Source organism: Leptonychotes weddellii, chromosome 4, assembly GCF_054177405.1.
Source record: "Leptonychotes weddellii isolate Sample4059 chromosome 4, ASM5417740v2, whole genome shotgun sequence".
NCBI lineage: Eukaryota > Metazoa > Chordata > Mammalia > Carnivora > Phocidae > Leptonychotes > Leptonychotes weddellii.
This window is the reverse complement of record NC_138372.1, coordinates 28,720,762-28,734,117: the sequence shown is the minus strand read 5'-3', so window position 1 is coordinate 28,734,117 and position 13,356 is coordinate 28,720,762. Positions and strand designations below refer to the sequence as shown.

Here is a 13,356-nt window from a genome sequence, read left to right as displayed (position 1 = left end):
TATTGATTCATTGCTTTATTCCAGAGCCTATGACAGTATTTGGCACATTGTAAAAACACTTATTAAATACTTGTTGAATGAATTAATGCCCAACATAGGTCTGGCACATAATACTTGTTGACATTCGAAGGCTAAGGGTCCAATACTGTGCAGAATGTACCACAGGAACTGCTTCATTTGACCTTAAATATGACCATTAGCTCCATTTTACACTGAGACCCAAGGGTTCAGTAGCTTGCCCGGGAAGGAACATGAATACTGGCAGCCTGATCCAGAGCTTACTTTCTTCACCACTGCGCTATCCTCTCATTTACCTCTGGAAGTATTTGAAAGATGTTACTCAAAGGAAAGAAGGGAGGGAGGGAGGGAGGGAGGGAGGGAGGGAGGTGGGTCTCAGCTTCTCTATCTGGTGGAGGAGAAAAGGACTTCTAGTTTCGATGTTCTGTGGCTCTAGCAGGAGCAGATATCCACACTTCCCTCAGCTCACAACTCTAGACACCACTGGACAAAGGACAGGGGTCCCCCCTCTGACTGCCTGAGCCTGGTCCCGGTCCTTGGGCATCCCCAGTACAAAATTTTTTAAAACACAGGAAGTGGGTGAACTGCTCCTGGAAAGCAGAAAACCAAGATGCAACTCAACCTCCTCCATGAGTGATACACAGTAACAGCCAAGCAAAGGGTCCTTCCCTGCAATATTTATTAAGGAATTTACACATACACAGGAGAAAGGCAACCAGGAATTGTGGTTCCCACAGGTGAAATCTTTTAAGCAAAGTTTTCTCATTTTAATTTTCAGGTAGGGTGAACAATGACTGACAGGAAAGCTGTCCAGGCTCTCTGCCTCACACACCTGGAGAAGGTGGGGAAACAGAGCAGCCTGGGATACACAGGCATGAAAGAGTGATTGGCAGATTGGGGGGTGGGGAAGGGAGCTATGCATGAGATTGCAATTTTTTTTTTAACCATATGAAAAAATGGCAACAGTTTTAGGCTGTTGATAAATTAACTCCTCTCTGTGTAAACCTAAAACAAAAACAAAACACCCAGAGCAGATGGGGAAAGAGTGGGAGGTGAAACACACACACACACACACAAGCAGTACACACATTAAGCTGTGCATTCCCACTGGAGGGGCTGGTCCTCCAGCCATAGAGCCAGATCCCACAGCAGGTAGGATGGAGGCGGGGCAGGGTGTGTGTTCTTGTGCAGGACCTTTGTAAAGTCTTTGGTGCTAATAAAGGCTGACTGAAGCCATGAGTCCTGAAGCCTCAGGTCCAGAAAGCATTTCAGGGCAAAGTAGAGTAATATTTTTGCTCATCCTCACAGGAGGGGGTTTGCCTCAGCCCAGGGCTAGGGCCAACCTGATCTAAGACCCAAGGAGTATTTAATTTGATTTCAGTACTTTCTTCATTCCCATAAATTATGGGAGCACGATGTCTCCCTCTTCAACCAAAAATTTAAACATGTAGAAATAGCTTAGCAACACATACAGAAGTACCTCTGAACCCTCCCCCCTTTGCCTAAAAGACAACACGTCCAGACCTTTCTGAGAGTCTGATAGGAGGTTTAACCTCAGGGGAAAGGTACTCAAAGGTGTGCACCTTTCTCCCAGTTTAAGTGCCTTCTGCCAACAATTCCTAAGGTGCTGGTACCAGGAGAGGACGGGTTGAGGCTGCAGAGGAAGTCGGGATGGCTAGGGGACACGTACAACATAGAGCAACAGAGAGGTCTGCGTGTCCAGGAAGTGGCTGGGCTGGGCAGAATGCCAAACCCCAAACAACAGATTGAGCAATTTCTAAACCAAACAGAGAGGTAGGAAAAGGGGATGGGATGGGGGAGTTGGGGAAAGAGGAAAACTGGGAGAGAGAGGGTTGATGAGAGTGGTAGCCATACAGGTGTTTTGTTTTTACTTCCACATCTGAGGGCTGAGAGTCTGATTTGCTGCCTGTCCATTTCCGCCGCTCATCGACTGTCCATAGCTCAGCACGCCATGGGCTCCACAGAAGTTCATCCCAGCCATCTGCTGGGTCATCTGAAAGGGAGAGAGGAGACTTTCAGACCAGGCTGTGGGCATGCAGCCAACTACTGCAAAAAGGCAGGGGAGGAGTCCTTCCGTCTGCGGGGAGGGGTTGAATAGGACAAAGGGAAACTGTTATGGTACAGATCTGCCCTGAACCTTAATAGATCATTTTGAGGGCTCCAGACCACGTAAATGCAGGACTTCTCAGAAGGGGGGTGTTGACAGAGACTAATGCTCAGGGAGGGAAAGGAGTCCTGGAGCTAGTCAACATCAAAGCAGCATGAGACGTTATTCTTTTTCCTTTCTAGTCTCTCATCCTAAAAAGAAGGGGCCTACTGTTAACTTGCCAGCCCCGAGAGTATGCAGACGAGCCCCCAGAGCAGCGCTCCTGTCTTATGTCCAGCAGAGTCATTACGGTCAGTGCCACTGAAAGTGGTTGTGCATGCTCAAGCCGAGAGAAAAGGGAAAAGAAACTGGACTGTTTGGAATGAACAAAGGAAGGCAAAAAAAAGGAAAAGAGAAAAAAGACCAACGGGTCTTCGGTGTGTGAGAGGGGAAGTTGCTGGGAGAAAAGAACCAGTAGAACAAGGTCTGGGTGGGGCTGGGGCCTCTTTATGAATGAGACTGAAAGACTGGCCTCTGGCAGTGAAGAGAGGAAACTATTTATCAAGAAAAATGCCTTAAATTTCCTAAGCCCGGGACATTTCTGTGTAAGTTCTTTTTCTTGAGGAGAAGGGCTATTTTTCTCCCACCAACTTTGTTTTTAAGATTTTATTTATTTATTTGACAGACAGAGACACAGTGAGAGAGGGGACACAAGGAGAGGGAGAAGCAGGCTCCCCGGCTGAGCAAGGAGCCTGATACGGGACTCGATCCCAGGACCCTGGGATCATGACCCGAGCCGAAGGCAGATGCTCAACCGACTGAGCCACCCAGGCGTCCCGCCCACCAACTTTTTAAAAGAAAACCTCAAGCCTATAGAAAAGTTGAAAGAACAATATAATGGAACCCATGTATCCTTCCTTAAATTCACAACTGTTAACAGCTTGCCCCATTTTTTCTCTGAGATCTATATATCTTGTATGGGACCTTCATACATATATATGTGTACATGTTTGATGCGCACTGAAAACTGCAGATGTCCTGACATTTCACCTTTTAGTAAGTCAGGAGGCATCTCAGAAGAAAGAACACTTTCCTGGACCCACAATACAAGAAATTTAATATGAATACAATACTCTAATACAGGTTACATTTCATTTTCTTATCTCCTTAGTCTCCTTTAATACAGAAAAGTTTCCCCACCACTTTTTCTTTCCTGACATTGTTTTTGGAATCCAGTCCAGTTATTTTGCAGAAAATCCTTCCATTTGGATTTATCTCACATTTTCTCATGATTGGATCCAAGTTAAACACGAAGTGATATCGTGTCCTTCTCAGTACAAGATACCAGGAAGCACGTGATGTTCATTTGTCCCACTGTTGGTAATCTTACATTTTTTTTTTAAAGATTTTATTTATTTATTTGAGAGAGAGAATGAGAGAGAGAGCATGAGAGGGGGGAGGGTCAGAGGGAGAAGCAGACTCCCCGCCGAACAGGGAGCCCGATGCGGGACTCGATCCCGGGACTCCAGGATCATGACCTGAGCCGAAGGCAGTCGCTTAACAAACTGAGCCACCCAGGCGCCCGGTAATCTTACATTTGAGCACCCGCTACCACGGGTAGTATCCACCATGGTTCGTTTGTTTTTTTTTTTATTGTAATTAGTAAGTAATCTAAAGGGTCTTTCTTTGAGAATATGTGAATATCCTGTTCTTTCTACAATTACCAGTTGCCATTCTTCTGTAAAGAAGGCTTTCCCTCCCTCTTTCCTACACCCATTTCAAAAAAGGTATCACTATGGACTCATGGGATTCATTTCCTTTAGTGTTATAATCCATCAGTGTCATTCCTATTGATGTTCAACTTGTCCCATATTTGGACAGTGGGAGCCTCCAGAAGTTGGCTCATGTGTCCTTTTGACATGTTCTCACCAGTTTCATAGCACTTCATTACTTATACAAATAAACATGAAGGACTGAAAATAGCAAATTAAAATCCCAACTATGAAAGCTAGAAAAAGAAGATCAGAGTAAGTCAAAAGGCAGATATAAAAGGAAATAATAAAGATAAACCAAAAATTGAGGTCAAAAACAAGCAAAGAAAAAATGTAGAATAAATAAAACAAAATCCTGTGGGTTTTTTATATATGTATATGTATAATTAACAAAATAGACCACTAGTTAACCTAATAGAAAGGGCAAGGGGGAAGGAAACCACAAACATACAAAATAAGACATGACAAGGGAGAAATAACCATTGAAACAGGAAACTTTAAAAAATCATGAGACAGACTGGTTGGCTTAAACTTTGATAAATGAATTTGAAACTCCTGATAAATTAGCTAATCTAGGTAAACAGAGTTTTCCAAAGCTGACTTTCATAGAACAAAGAGAGAATGCTATCAAAGAATTACTACATAAAAAAGCAAAAGGCCTGCACAATTGCACGTGGGAATTCTACCCAATCTCCAAAGACCTATATAAACTCTTCCAGACTACAGAGAAAGGGAAACATGAAAATAGTTTTTATACAGCAGGTGAACATTGTCACCCAAACCTGAGAAAGACAGCGTGTGCACGCATACATGTGGGCACGCACACATGCCACTCCGACTCTTTGCCCATCTTTGTGTTCAGACTTTAAATCACTTTGTTTCAGTGGATTTTTTGTATCTAGTATAAAATTAGGCATTGCTTTGTAAGCCAATTTAAACATCTTTTTCTTTTCATAGAAGAGCTACCTGTTGATATGACTGATGTTTGGTCTTAATTCTATCATGTTACATTTTTACTGTGTTTGTTATATTTGCTGTACTTCATAGTCTATGTATTCCATTTTGTTGTAAAGTACTCCTTTGGTATTTATAAAGCTTCATTTTTTGTTCTAGTGGTTACCTTTATACTAATAATTTCTGTCTTTTGCTTCCTTTATTCTGTACTCAAGCTTCTACCATTTGGCGTGTCAGCTTATTACACCCTTTAACTTCCACCTATTTCCTATGCAACCATCAATTTATCCTACCTCCTCCTTTTTACCTTCTCCTCCTCTTTTTTTATCTTCTCCTCCTGTTACCATTGTTTGTTCTGAGTAAAACATATGTTTTTCTATCCTTGTCATTACCTTAGTTTTAGTCTTAGATTCTCAATTAAACATTTATTCACCATCAGTCCTTTTGCCAAAATGTCCCCACTCACCTCTTAGATGGATGAAGCTTATCTTCTGGTAAATTCCACAGGAAAGACTTGTAAGTATGATATTCTCTGATTTCTTGCATATTTAAGATTTTTTAAACAGCCTCAATCCTGAAAGGATAGCTTGTCTGGCTGTAAAATACTTGTCTCACATGTATGTGAGTATCTTGAAAATACTACTCCCATTGCTTTTTTTTTTTTTTAATGTTGCTGTTAGAAGTCTAATGTCAAGCTGAGTGTTCTTTTTTTCTTTAAAAAATGGCAGATCTGGGGGGATGGGAGGTAAAAAGAGGGTTGGAGCCCTGAGAATTTTTCTTGTTCCATAAAATCTAAAAGTTTACTGGGATATATGTTAGAGTTGACCATTCTGGGTCAGCTTTTCCATACACAGTGGGCTCCTTCAATATTATATTGAAGTCTTTTATTTATAGGATATTTTCTGGTATTATAGATTTAAATATATTAATTCTGCTCCACTATTTAGTTTTTCTTCTTTGGAGTCTCCAAATATATTTATGTTAGGCCTTCTTTGCTTAATTTCTACATTACCTTCTCTTGGATTTATTTTCTTGCTTCCTATATTTAGTTTCCATTCTCTGACCTGTGTCATACCTTTCTTCAATGGCAAATATATTTTCAGTTGAATCTATTCTCCTTTGGCTAACTTGTAATTCAGACTTTATTTCTAAGATAATTGTGTCTTTCTTCAATTTCTTTCCTGAATTCAATAAAGTTATCATTTCATAACTTCCAGTTTTTTGTCCATTTTGGTTCTAAGTTTTTAAATTTCTGATTCAAGCTGTTTCGTCTTCAAGTGTTAAAGGACATTTCATTCACGTTGGTGGCTTGTGTAACAGTTTTCTTCTGTTCATGGATGTTTTGGGAGGGAGAATTTTCATTTCTTGGTATGTTTTGATTTTCATTTTCTATTTTCTTCTCATAGCAGTTTGTATAAATGTCACCTGCCACTTTCTATTTATTTTGTAGTGCCTTATTTTTCCGAATCAGGAATAATAGGTGTGAGAGTTCCGGGAGGCTTACTAGATTTCTTAGTTCAAGAGCACCCTCTTCTGTTGGTATAGTGAAATTATTTGGAAGGAGGGGAGAGGATGGTTTATCTTCTCATTTTGTGATTCCTTTTTCCACTTCTCATTTCTTACTTTTCCTTCACTACCAGGTCCCCAAAGAGCACCTCTTCCTTCTAAGTCACCCCCATAGGGGAGGCCTGGGTAGCTCAGTCGATTAAGCATCCAGCTCTCAGTTCTGGCTCAGGTCATGAGGGTCGTGAGATCAAGCCGAGTCAGGCTCCACGCTGGCTGGGCATGGGGCCTGCTTAAGATTCCAAGTCACCCAGGGCGCCTGGGTGGCTCAGATGGTTAAGCGTCTGCCTTCGGCTCAGGTCATGATCCCAGGGTCCTGGGATTGAGCCCTGCATTGGGCTCCCCGCTTAGCGGGGGGCCTGCTTCTTTCCCTTCCTCTGCTTCTCCCCCTACTCTCTCTCTCTGTATCTCTGTGTCTCAAATGAATAAATAAAAAAAAATCTTTAAAAAAAAAAAAAGATTCCAAGTCACCCCCATTACCCTAGAAGCAATGCTTTTCCAGAGCTACCACCTTTAAGCCCATATATTTCAAGCCCCTCATTTTTGATTCTCCACATAACGAGTTCTAATTGCTAAGTCTCAGACCTTTTCTCATCATGCCTCTAATCAGGGTAGGTCTTCTTTCCAGGGGGTGATTTTATCTATGTTCTGTCACCTCCAGGCCCTGCTCCCTCTCCTCTTTCCACATAGTCACTCTTATGCTGGCTCTGCCGGATTTGGGTGTTTACTACCATGTAATTTGAAGTTTGCAGTATTCTGTCTACTAGATGTGGCAGTCATGGGTTATGAGTGGTTTTATTTGCATTCCTTATTTACCTATATAGGGTTTTTTAAATTTTTGTTTTGAGGAATGTGTGGAGAAATTTAGATTGAGGCAATTACCCTCATTCTACAGTAACCCAGAACTCCTCAGAAAGTCTGACATTAGGTAGACCTTCTAGGAAAAAAAAGGGTGGGGAAGGGTGGCAAACCTAAGAATGTCTCTGCATTATCTCCTTTATGTTATAAGGGTTCAAAGGATAAGGGAGTGATGACGTGAGACAGCCTTGAGGAAGGCTCAACACTCTTGTCCCGAGGAAAATGGGGTAGCTTACCTGAGTAAGGTTCCACTGCAGCTGCTGAGCTGGCTGAACCCCATACATAGTCTGCGGCACAGCTGCCATGCCTGCCATGTAGCCAGCCTGCTGAGTGGTCATCATTCCATTTGGCACACCCATCATTGAAGCCTGCATGCCACCCATATAGCCTGCAGGCATGGCCATGGGGGCAACCATGCCAGAAGCTCCTGGCTGAGCTACCATGCCTACTGGCGGGGGCATCATGCTCCCCATTATGCTGTTAGGAGGTGTGACCCCAGGGAAGCTGGGGTACGCTGTGGGATACGCCATCTGAGCTGGAGCCATGAACATTGCTGCCAAGAAAACAAACAGAGAACTATTAAGAGGAAAGTGTACCAAGTCAGTCCAAACCCACTGGCTACTCCTTTCTGGCTAAAATTTCTCAGTAGCATTTCTACTCAACTCAGAATGCTCTTTTACATAGCAGAACACTTAGATTCCCTACAAGACTTGCAGTGGCTTACCAGTGGACTGCTGACCTAGCCACTTTCCTTTCAGGGTCCAGGTCCAGACCTTGAGTCAGACTTCATAGAGGTGTGACACCAGACCCCACGAAAGTATGGCTCTGAGTTACATTAATATCTACCTCCTGACACTTTGTAGCTTCACAAAGAATGTCATGTTCAGGCCTGTTTAGGGTATAATGTCCTGGGCCCCCAAAGCAACTACCCTCTATTACACAAATAATTCCTGCACATAAGTCCTCATGTCTCTATCTAGTATAATGCCACCACCCCCATGAAACCTACCCTGGGCAGGCATTTGAGGTGTCTGGGATCCATACAGCGAAAGGATGGAGTCTTTAGAGAGTTGTTTCTTGCCTGTTTCTTCTGATTTGCTCCCTGGCTCTGGAAACAGGTTCAGGTTTTCAGGAACAGAGCCAGCACTCCCTGGAGTTGGCATGGAACCTACAACCTTAGGGCAAAGAGAGCAGGGGGAGAGGGGAGAATTGGAACGGTCCTCACAGAGGTCTCGGTAAGGACCGCCCTCACTTCTCTGCTGCTTCTACATTCATGGGCAAGTGAATAGCTTCCTGACATTTCTACCACACAAATATTGAAAACACCTGATAGTTAAGCTCTGGTACCATTCTTTATTCTACAGTCGAACAATGTGATTTGGTGAAAAACAAACAAACAAACAAAAATCTACAAATGACGCAGTCACAGAGAACTGAGTTTAGATCCCAGCACAGCCATTTACTAGTTGCATAACGAGAGGCTAGTCATAACTTTTCTGAATTAATGTTTCCTCATCTATAAAATACCCATTTTGCAGGGCTGTGGTAAATATTTTCAGTTATAAAAGAAATATGCAAATAGATATACAAAATCACCTAGCGCTGTGCCTGGTTATAAGCAGGTATTCCACAAATGGTAGCCATTAACAGTTTCAAGTCTTTCACACCTCCAAATTCTCTGGCAGTAACCCTCATGCTGGGGAGCTGACAAGTACCATCCTTTACAGTGTGACACACCTTCAACAGAAGCCCACTCAAAGGACCCACTTTTTGGGGGGCAGGAGACAAAATGGAATGATAGTAATCCTAGGCTGTAACAGAGATGACAGGGTTAAGGGAAGAATCAAGAATTAAGAAAACCAAAGTCCAATTCCATCAAGGAAGTATGAACTGGTTCCATATTATCAAAATTATTCTTTTCAGAATGTTCTTTAATTCTAAGGCGCCCACATGACTCACCTTTCTGGAAACTGAAGAAGAGGGGGATGGAACAGAAGCCAAAAGGTCTAAATCCTTCTCTAGGGTATTGCTGGTCTTATTGTTTGCCATGGAGCAGGACACAGGAGCATCTGGAAAGAGAGAGCAAAGCTCAACTGTAGCACTGCTCATTAAGCCCATGCCTTCCTTCTATTCTAGACACAAAGCAGAGAAAACCTATATGCTCCATCAGGGACCTGGAAATCTAGGCTTCAGAAACCATTTAGCTTGGATGGGGCATCTCAAAAAAGGCTTCACCTTACCTTCCCAGGAGCATGCTGGAGAAGCCTGTGGCCCAGCTATCTGGGATGGGGCAGCAGAAACCCAGACCTGAAGGCCGTATCAACCTCCTAGCAAAGGGGCTGGCTGGCTCCCTTCTGGCTATATGAGGCAGAAAGCTGTGTAGCTTTCATTTCTTTTTTTCAGAGATAAATGGAAGGTATAGAAATTATAAACCTAAACAGTCAATAACCTAAATCAGCAGAAATGCACTGAAACCAAAGTACAGCTGTGATATCTGCGAAAGATAAAGAATAGGTTCTATTTCTGAAAGGGGCAGAACCACTAGTTCAGGGTTTTAAAGGTTTGGAGAAAAATAACCACAAGGTTAATAGGCCATCTCAGAAACAGGATGCACCTGAAAAACGAGAGAGATGGGGACATGGCTCCTGGGTGCTGGTTTAGTGAAACTTGCTAACATTTACTGAATGCTTAGTTTGTGCCAGGCAAGGGGCAAAGAGCTTGAAAGGAACGATCTCATTGAATCCTCCCAACAACACTTTTGAAGTACAGATGGTTATCATCCTTATGACAGATTAGGAAAGCAATGTTCAGAGGTTAAGTAAACTAACCAGGGTCACAAAGATAGTAAGTGGCAGAGATGGGACTCTGACTCCAAACCACTACGCTATACTGTCGCTCCGAAAAGTGTAAACACTTCTTAGAATGACTGCTCAGATGTAAAACAACAGGAAAAACATGAGAGAACAATCTTAGCGATGAAGACACAAACTGAAGAATCCCATCACTACCTATCTTCCCAGGGTGACAGAGAATTCATCATAATGTGTAAGATTATGGAAGTGGGAAAAGTCTGACTCTTACCAAGGCCCAACAAATCCATGACAGGGGCTGAGGATTTCGGGGAGCTTTTCCGAGGTAGCTGTGGATCTTCTTTTTTCTGTGGCTAAGGTGAAAATATGTTAAAGAAAGAAGTAAGCAGGTGTTTTTGAACGTTTTTCCTTCATCACTGTAAAGCCACAGGTGTTCTTGTGGTATTCCTCAGAGTTCCAAAGAAAGAAAACTCAGGAAGTGTCAGGCGAAAGAATCACATTAGGAAGCACAAGTGCATTAACCAAACCTAAAGTGAAAAAGATATCATCTGTGCTTGTTTGGCTTTCTGAAACCAAGACAACCACAGATCAGGAGAGCCAACAAAAACAGCAGGTTTTGATCCCAGGAAAAGCTAAGAATAAAGATAGGTGTCTGGTGGTGTAAGAGCCGAGAGCCAACAAATCTCCCAGTGATTAGAAAAACTTTAATACCAAAAGGGAGATCAGTTTAAAGATTACCTAATTCACTCTGCCCGTATCATTAATGACTGGGTTCTGCAGACAGTACGATTCAGAATGATAATCAAAGACGCTTCCTTAAGCAAATAGTAAAAAGTCCTCTCTCCCAAGATTCCAAGCTCTTATATTAGAGTATCCACTACTACAGCCACAATGTCCTGTGAAAAAAGAAAGGTGTCTACTTCAAGATGACAAAGCAAGAATACAGAAGGATTAAAATGGATCAGTATGGCCTGGCTTCGGACTGTTCTTAACTGCAACAGGAAAATGAGGTAGAGAGCGTCTAACGAGAGAGGATGCATGTAGCATCTGCTTCAGGAGGTGTCACACAGTCACGGCATTCTGGCATGGACCATGCCTCTTGCTCAGATGGGACTGATGCAGTTCCCAAACCCCCAACTGGCCCCAGAAAGAAGCATCACGGAGCAGATCAGGCAACAGCAAGGCAATGGGAAAGTATCAGAAATGGCAGCCGGCAATCTAATCTAAATGTGGAACCCTTTGGCCCCAGGTAAAATGGTGCAATATGCTACCAACCCCACCCCACCCACTAGAAAGCCTCCTTCCCCTCCCCTCCGCATATAAACACATCCGAGGCCATCCACCTAGTGCAAAAACTTTCCCACTTACCATTTTAACTTTCTCAAAAACAACAGGTTCCATTTTTTTCTCTGGAGCTGGTTCACTTCCTCTTTTCCACTTGTCATCTTTTTCTTTCTATATAATGATTTAACAAAACAAGACAAAGAACACAGGCCCCATGGTGACTAACAGTTTGACAAATTATTAATTCCAAATGTGCAAAAAGAACAGAAAAAGTTCCTACTGAATCTGATGCAGGAGTCTGACAAACTTGGGGGTTTCTTTGTACGGGGCATGAGAGCTGGTCTCTTCCACATTAGCCTCAATACTGTAACAGGCATCTTTCACATCTCATTAAGTACCTCCTTGTTCTAACTCACCTATGACTCCTGAAATGTGAGTCCAGGCTACCTACAGAAGTTAAAAACGTTTCACCAGTTGGCTGCCCCTTTGGGACCCAAGTTTAACTTGCTCATCCTCTGAGGGGTCCCCCCTCATCTTGGTACACCAGTAAATAAATTCGTGTTCATCTTGACATACATCCTCTGTGATTTTAAATTCAATCATAAGTCCTCTCAATCTTCATCTCCTTTTTATAAAATCAGAAAATAAACTGTAATTTCAAGCTTAAAGATTAGGAAAACAAAAAATTAAGGAAATAAGGCAAAAAAAAAAAAAGAGTAAAAGGATTAAAGTATCCCTTTTAGGGTGTCCTGAATGAGTTGCCTGAATAAAATAAAAAAGCACATCAAAAATAAAAGGTTAGAAAGTCTCAGTTTTTGTTACTTCCAGAGGCAGTTTCATAATACTTTCATAGATTATAATGTTATTGGTCTCATTTTTAACATCAAATGAACATCTAAATGCAAAACAGAACCACAGAGTAAACTTAAGAACACGGACATATAAAAGGAAGTACATTCAAAAAAATATTCAGCCTTGCCAATGATCAAAAAGTGAGATTTAAAATACTTTTTTGAGGGGAGAAAGATCTCAAAAATAATACCTAATGTTGATAGGGATGGAGTAAAACTAGCTCTCTTCTACAATGCTGAGAAGACAGCATAAAACAGTACAACTTCTGGGAAGTATACTGGCAAAAGTAGGAAGAGACAAATACTGAATCCCTTTGACCTCGATAATACCATATCTTGTAATGTATCTTAAGAAAATAATCCAAAATATGGAAATATAATCTTATGCACCAAGTTCATCCCAGAATTATTTATGCTGAAGAAAAATTTAAACAACCTTTCTTGTCTTCTATATTGTCTTCTCCACAGAAGGAAAATGGTAAAATATACTGTGATCTAGTAACTCACTGAAGGGTGCAACAATTAAAAGTTATGAACATTATATAAGTAACATAAAAATACATGATATGCTAAATTGAACAAAAATAGTAGACAATCTATATAACTATTATAATTGTGCCTCCTAAAAGTAACTACAAAAAAGAGGTTACACACCAAGGTGATCATCACTGGTAAAGGTGATAAAGGTAGGCATGGATTTTCCACTTTAATTTTCATATTATCTGTAATATGATATTATAATCACAAAGAACACATGTGACTATGTCTGTTTCATACATGATGTAATGCTTTAATACAGAACACTTTATTTCTTGAAGTGAAAAATGCTTTATCTGTCCATTTAAAAATAATACTCTAACAGAGCCACTTTTTTTCAATTTGATATTAACTGTCTTCACTTAGCAAATATTAATTCTTGGCATATAAATCTTCACAAGAATATTTTTTTTTTAAAGATTTTATTTATTTATTTGAGACAGAGAGAATGAGAGACAGAGAGCATGAGAGTGAGGAGGGTCAGAGGGAGAAGCAGACTCCCTGCCGAGCAGGGAGCCCGATGCGGGACTCGATCCCGGGACTCCAGGATCATGACCTGAGCCGAAGGCAGTCGCTTAACCAACTGAGCCACCCAGGCGCCC

The 13,356-nt window shown here is 41.7% G+C and overlaps 1 protein-coding gene across 3 annotated transcripts in view; it reads right to left on the bottom strand.

Moving 5' to 3' along the window:
* Positions 1-675: 675 nt before the first annotated feature.
* The window catches only part of SMAP2 (small ArfGAP2), a 47,802-nt gene continuing 35,121 nt past the window's right edge, over positions 676-13,356 (bottom strand). For all 3 annotated transcript variants that reach the window (XM_081818197.1, XM_081818196.1, XM_081818198.1), the window contains 6 exons: positions 11,451-11,537; positions 10,354-10,435; positions 9,232-9,341; positions 8,282-8,447; positions 7,509-7,825; positions 676-2,032 (listed from right to left, as the gene is read on the bottom strand). In XM_081818197.1, the coding sequence (XP_081674323.1) occupies positions 1,907-2,032; positions 7,509-7,825; positions 8,282-8,447; positions 9,232-9,341; positions 10,354-10,435; positions 11,451-11,537 (888 nt within the window). In that variant the 3' untranslated portion in view covers positions 676-1,906. The remainder of the gene's footprint in view (positions 2,033-7,508; positions 7,826-8,281; positions 8,448-9,231; positions 9,342-10,353; positions 10,436-11,450; positions 11,538-13,356) is intronic.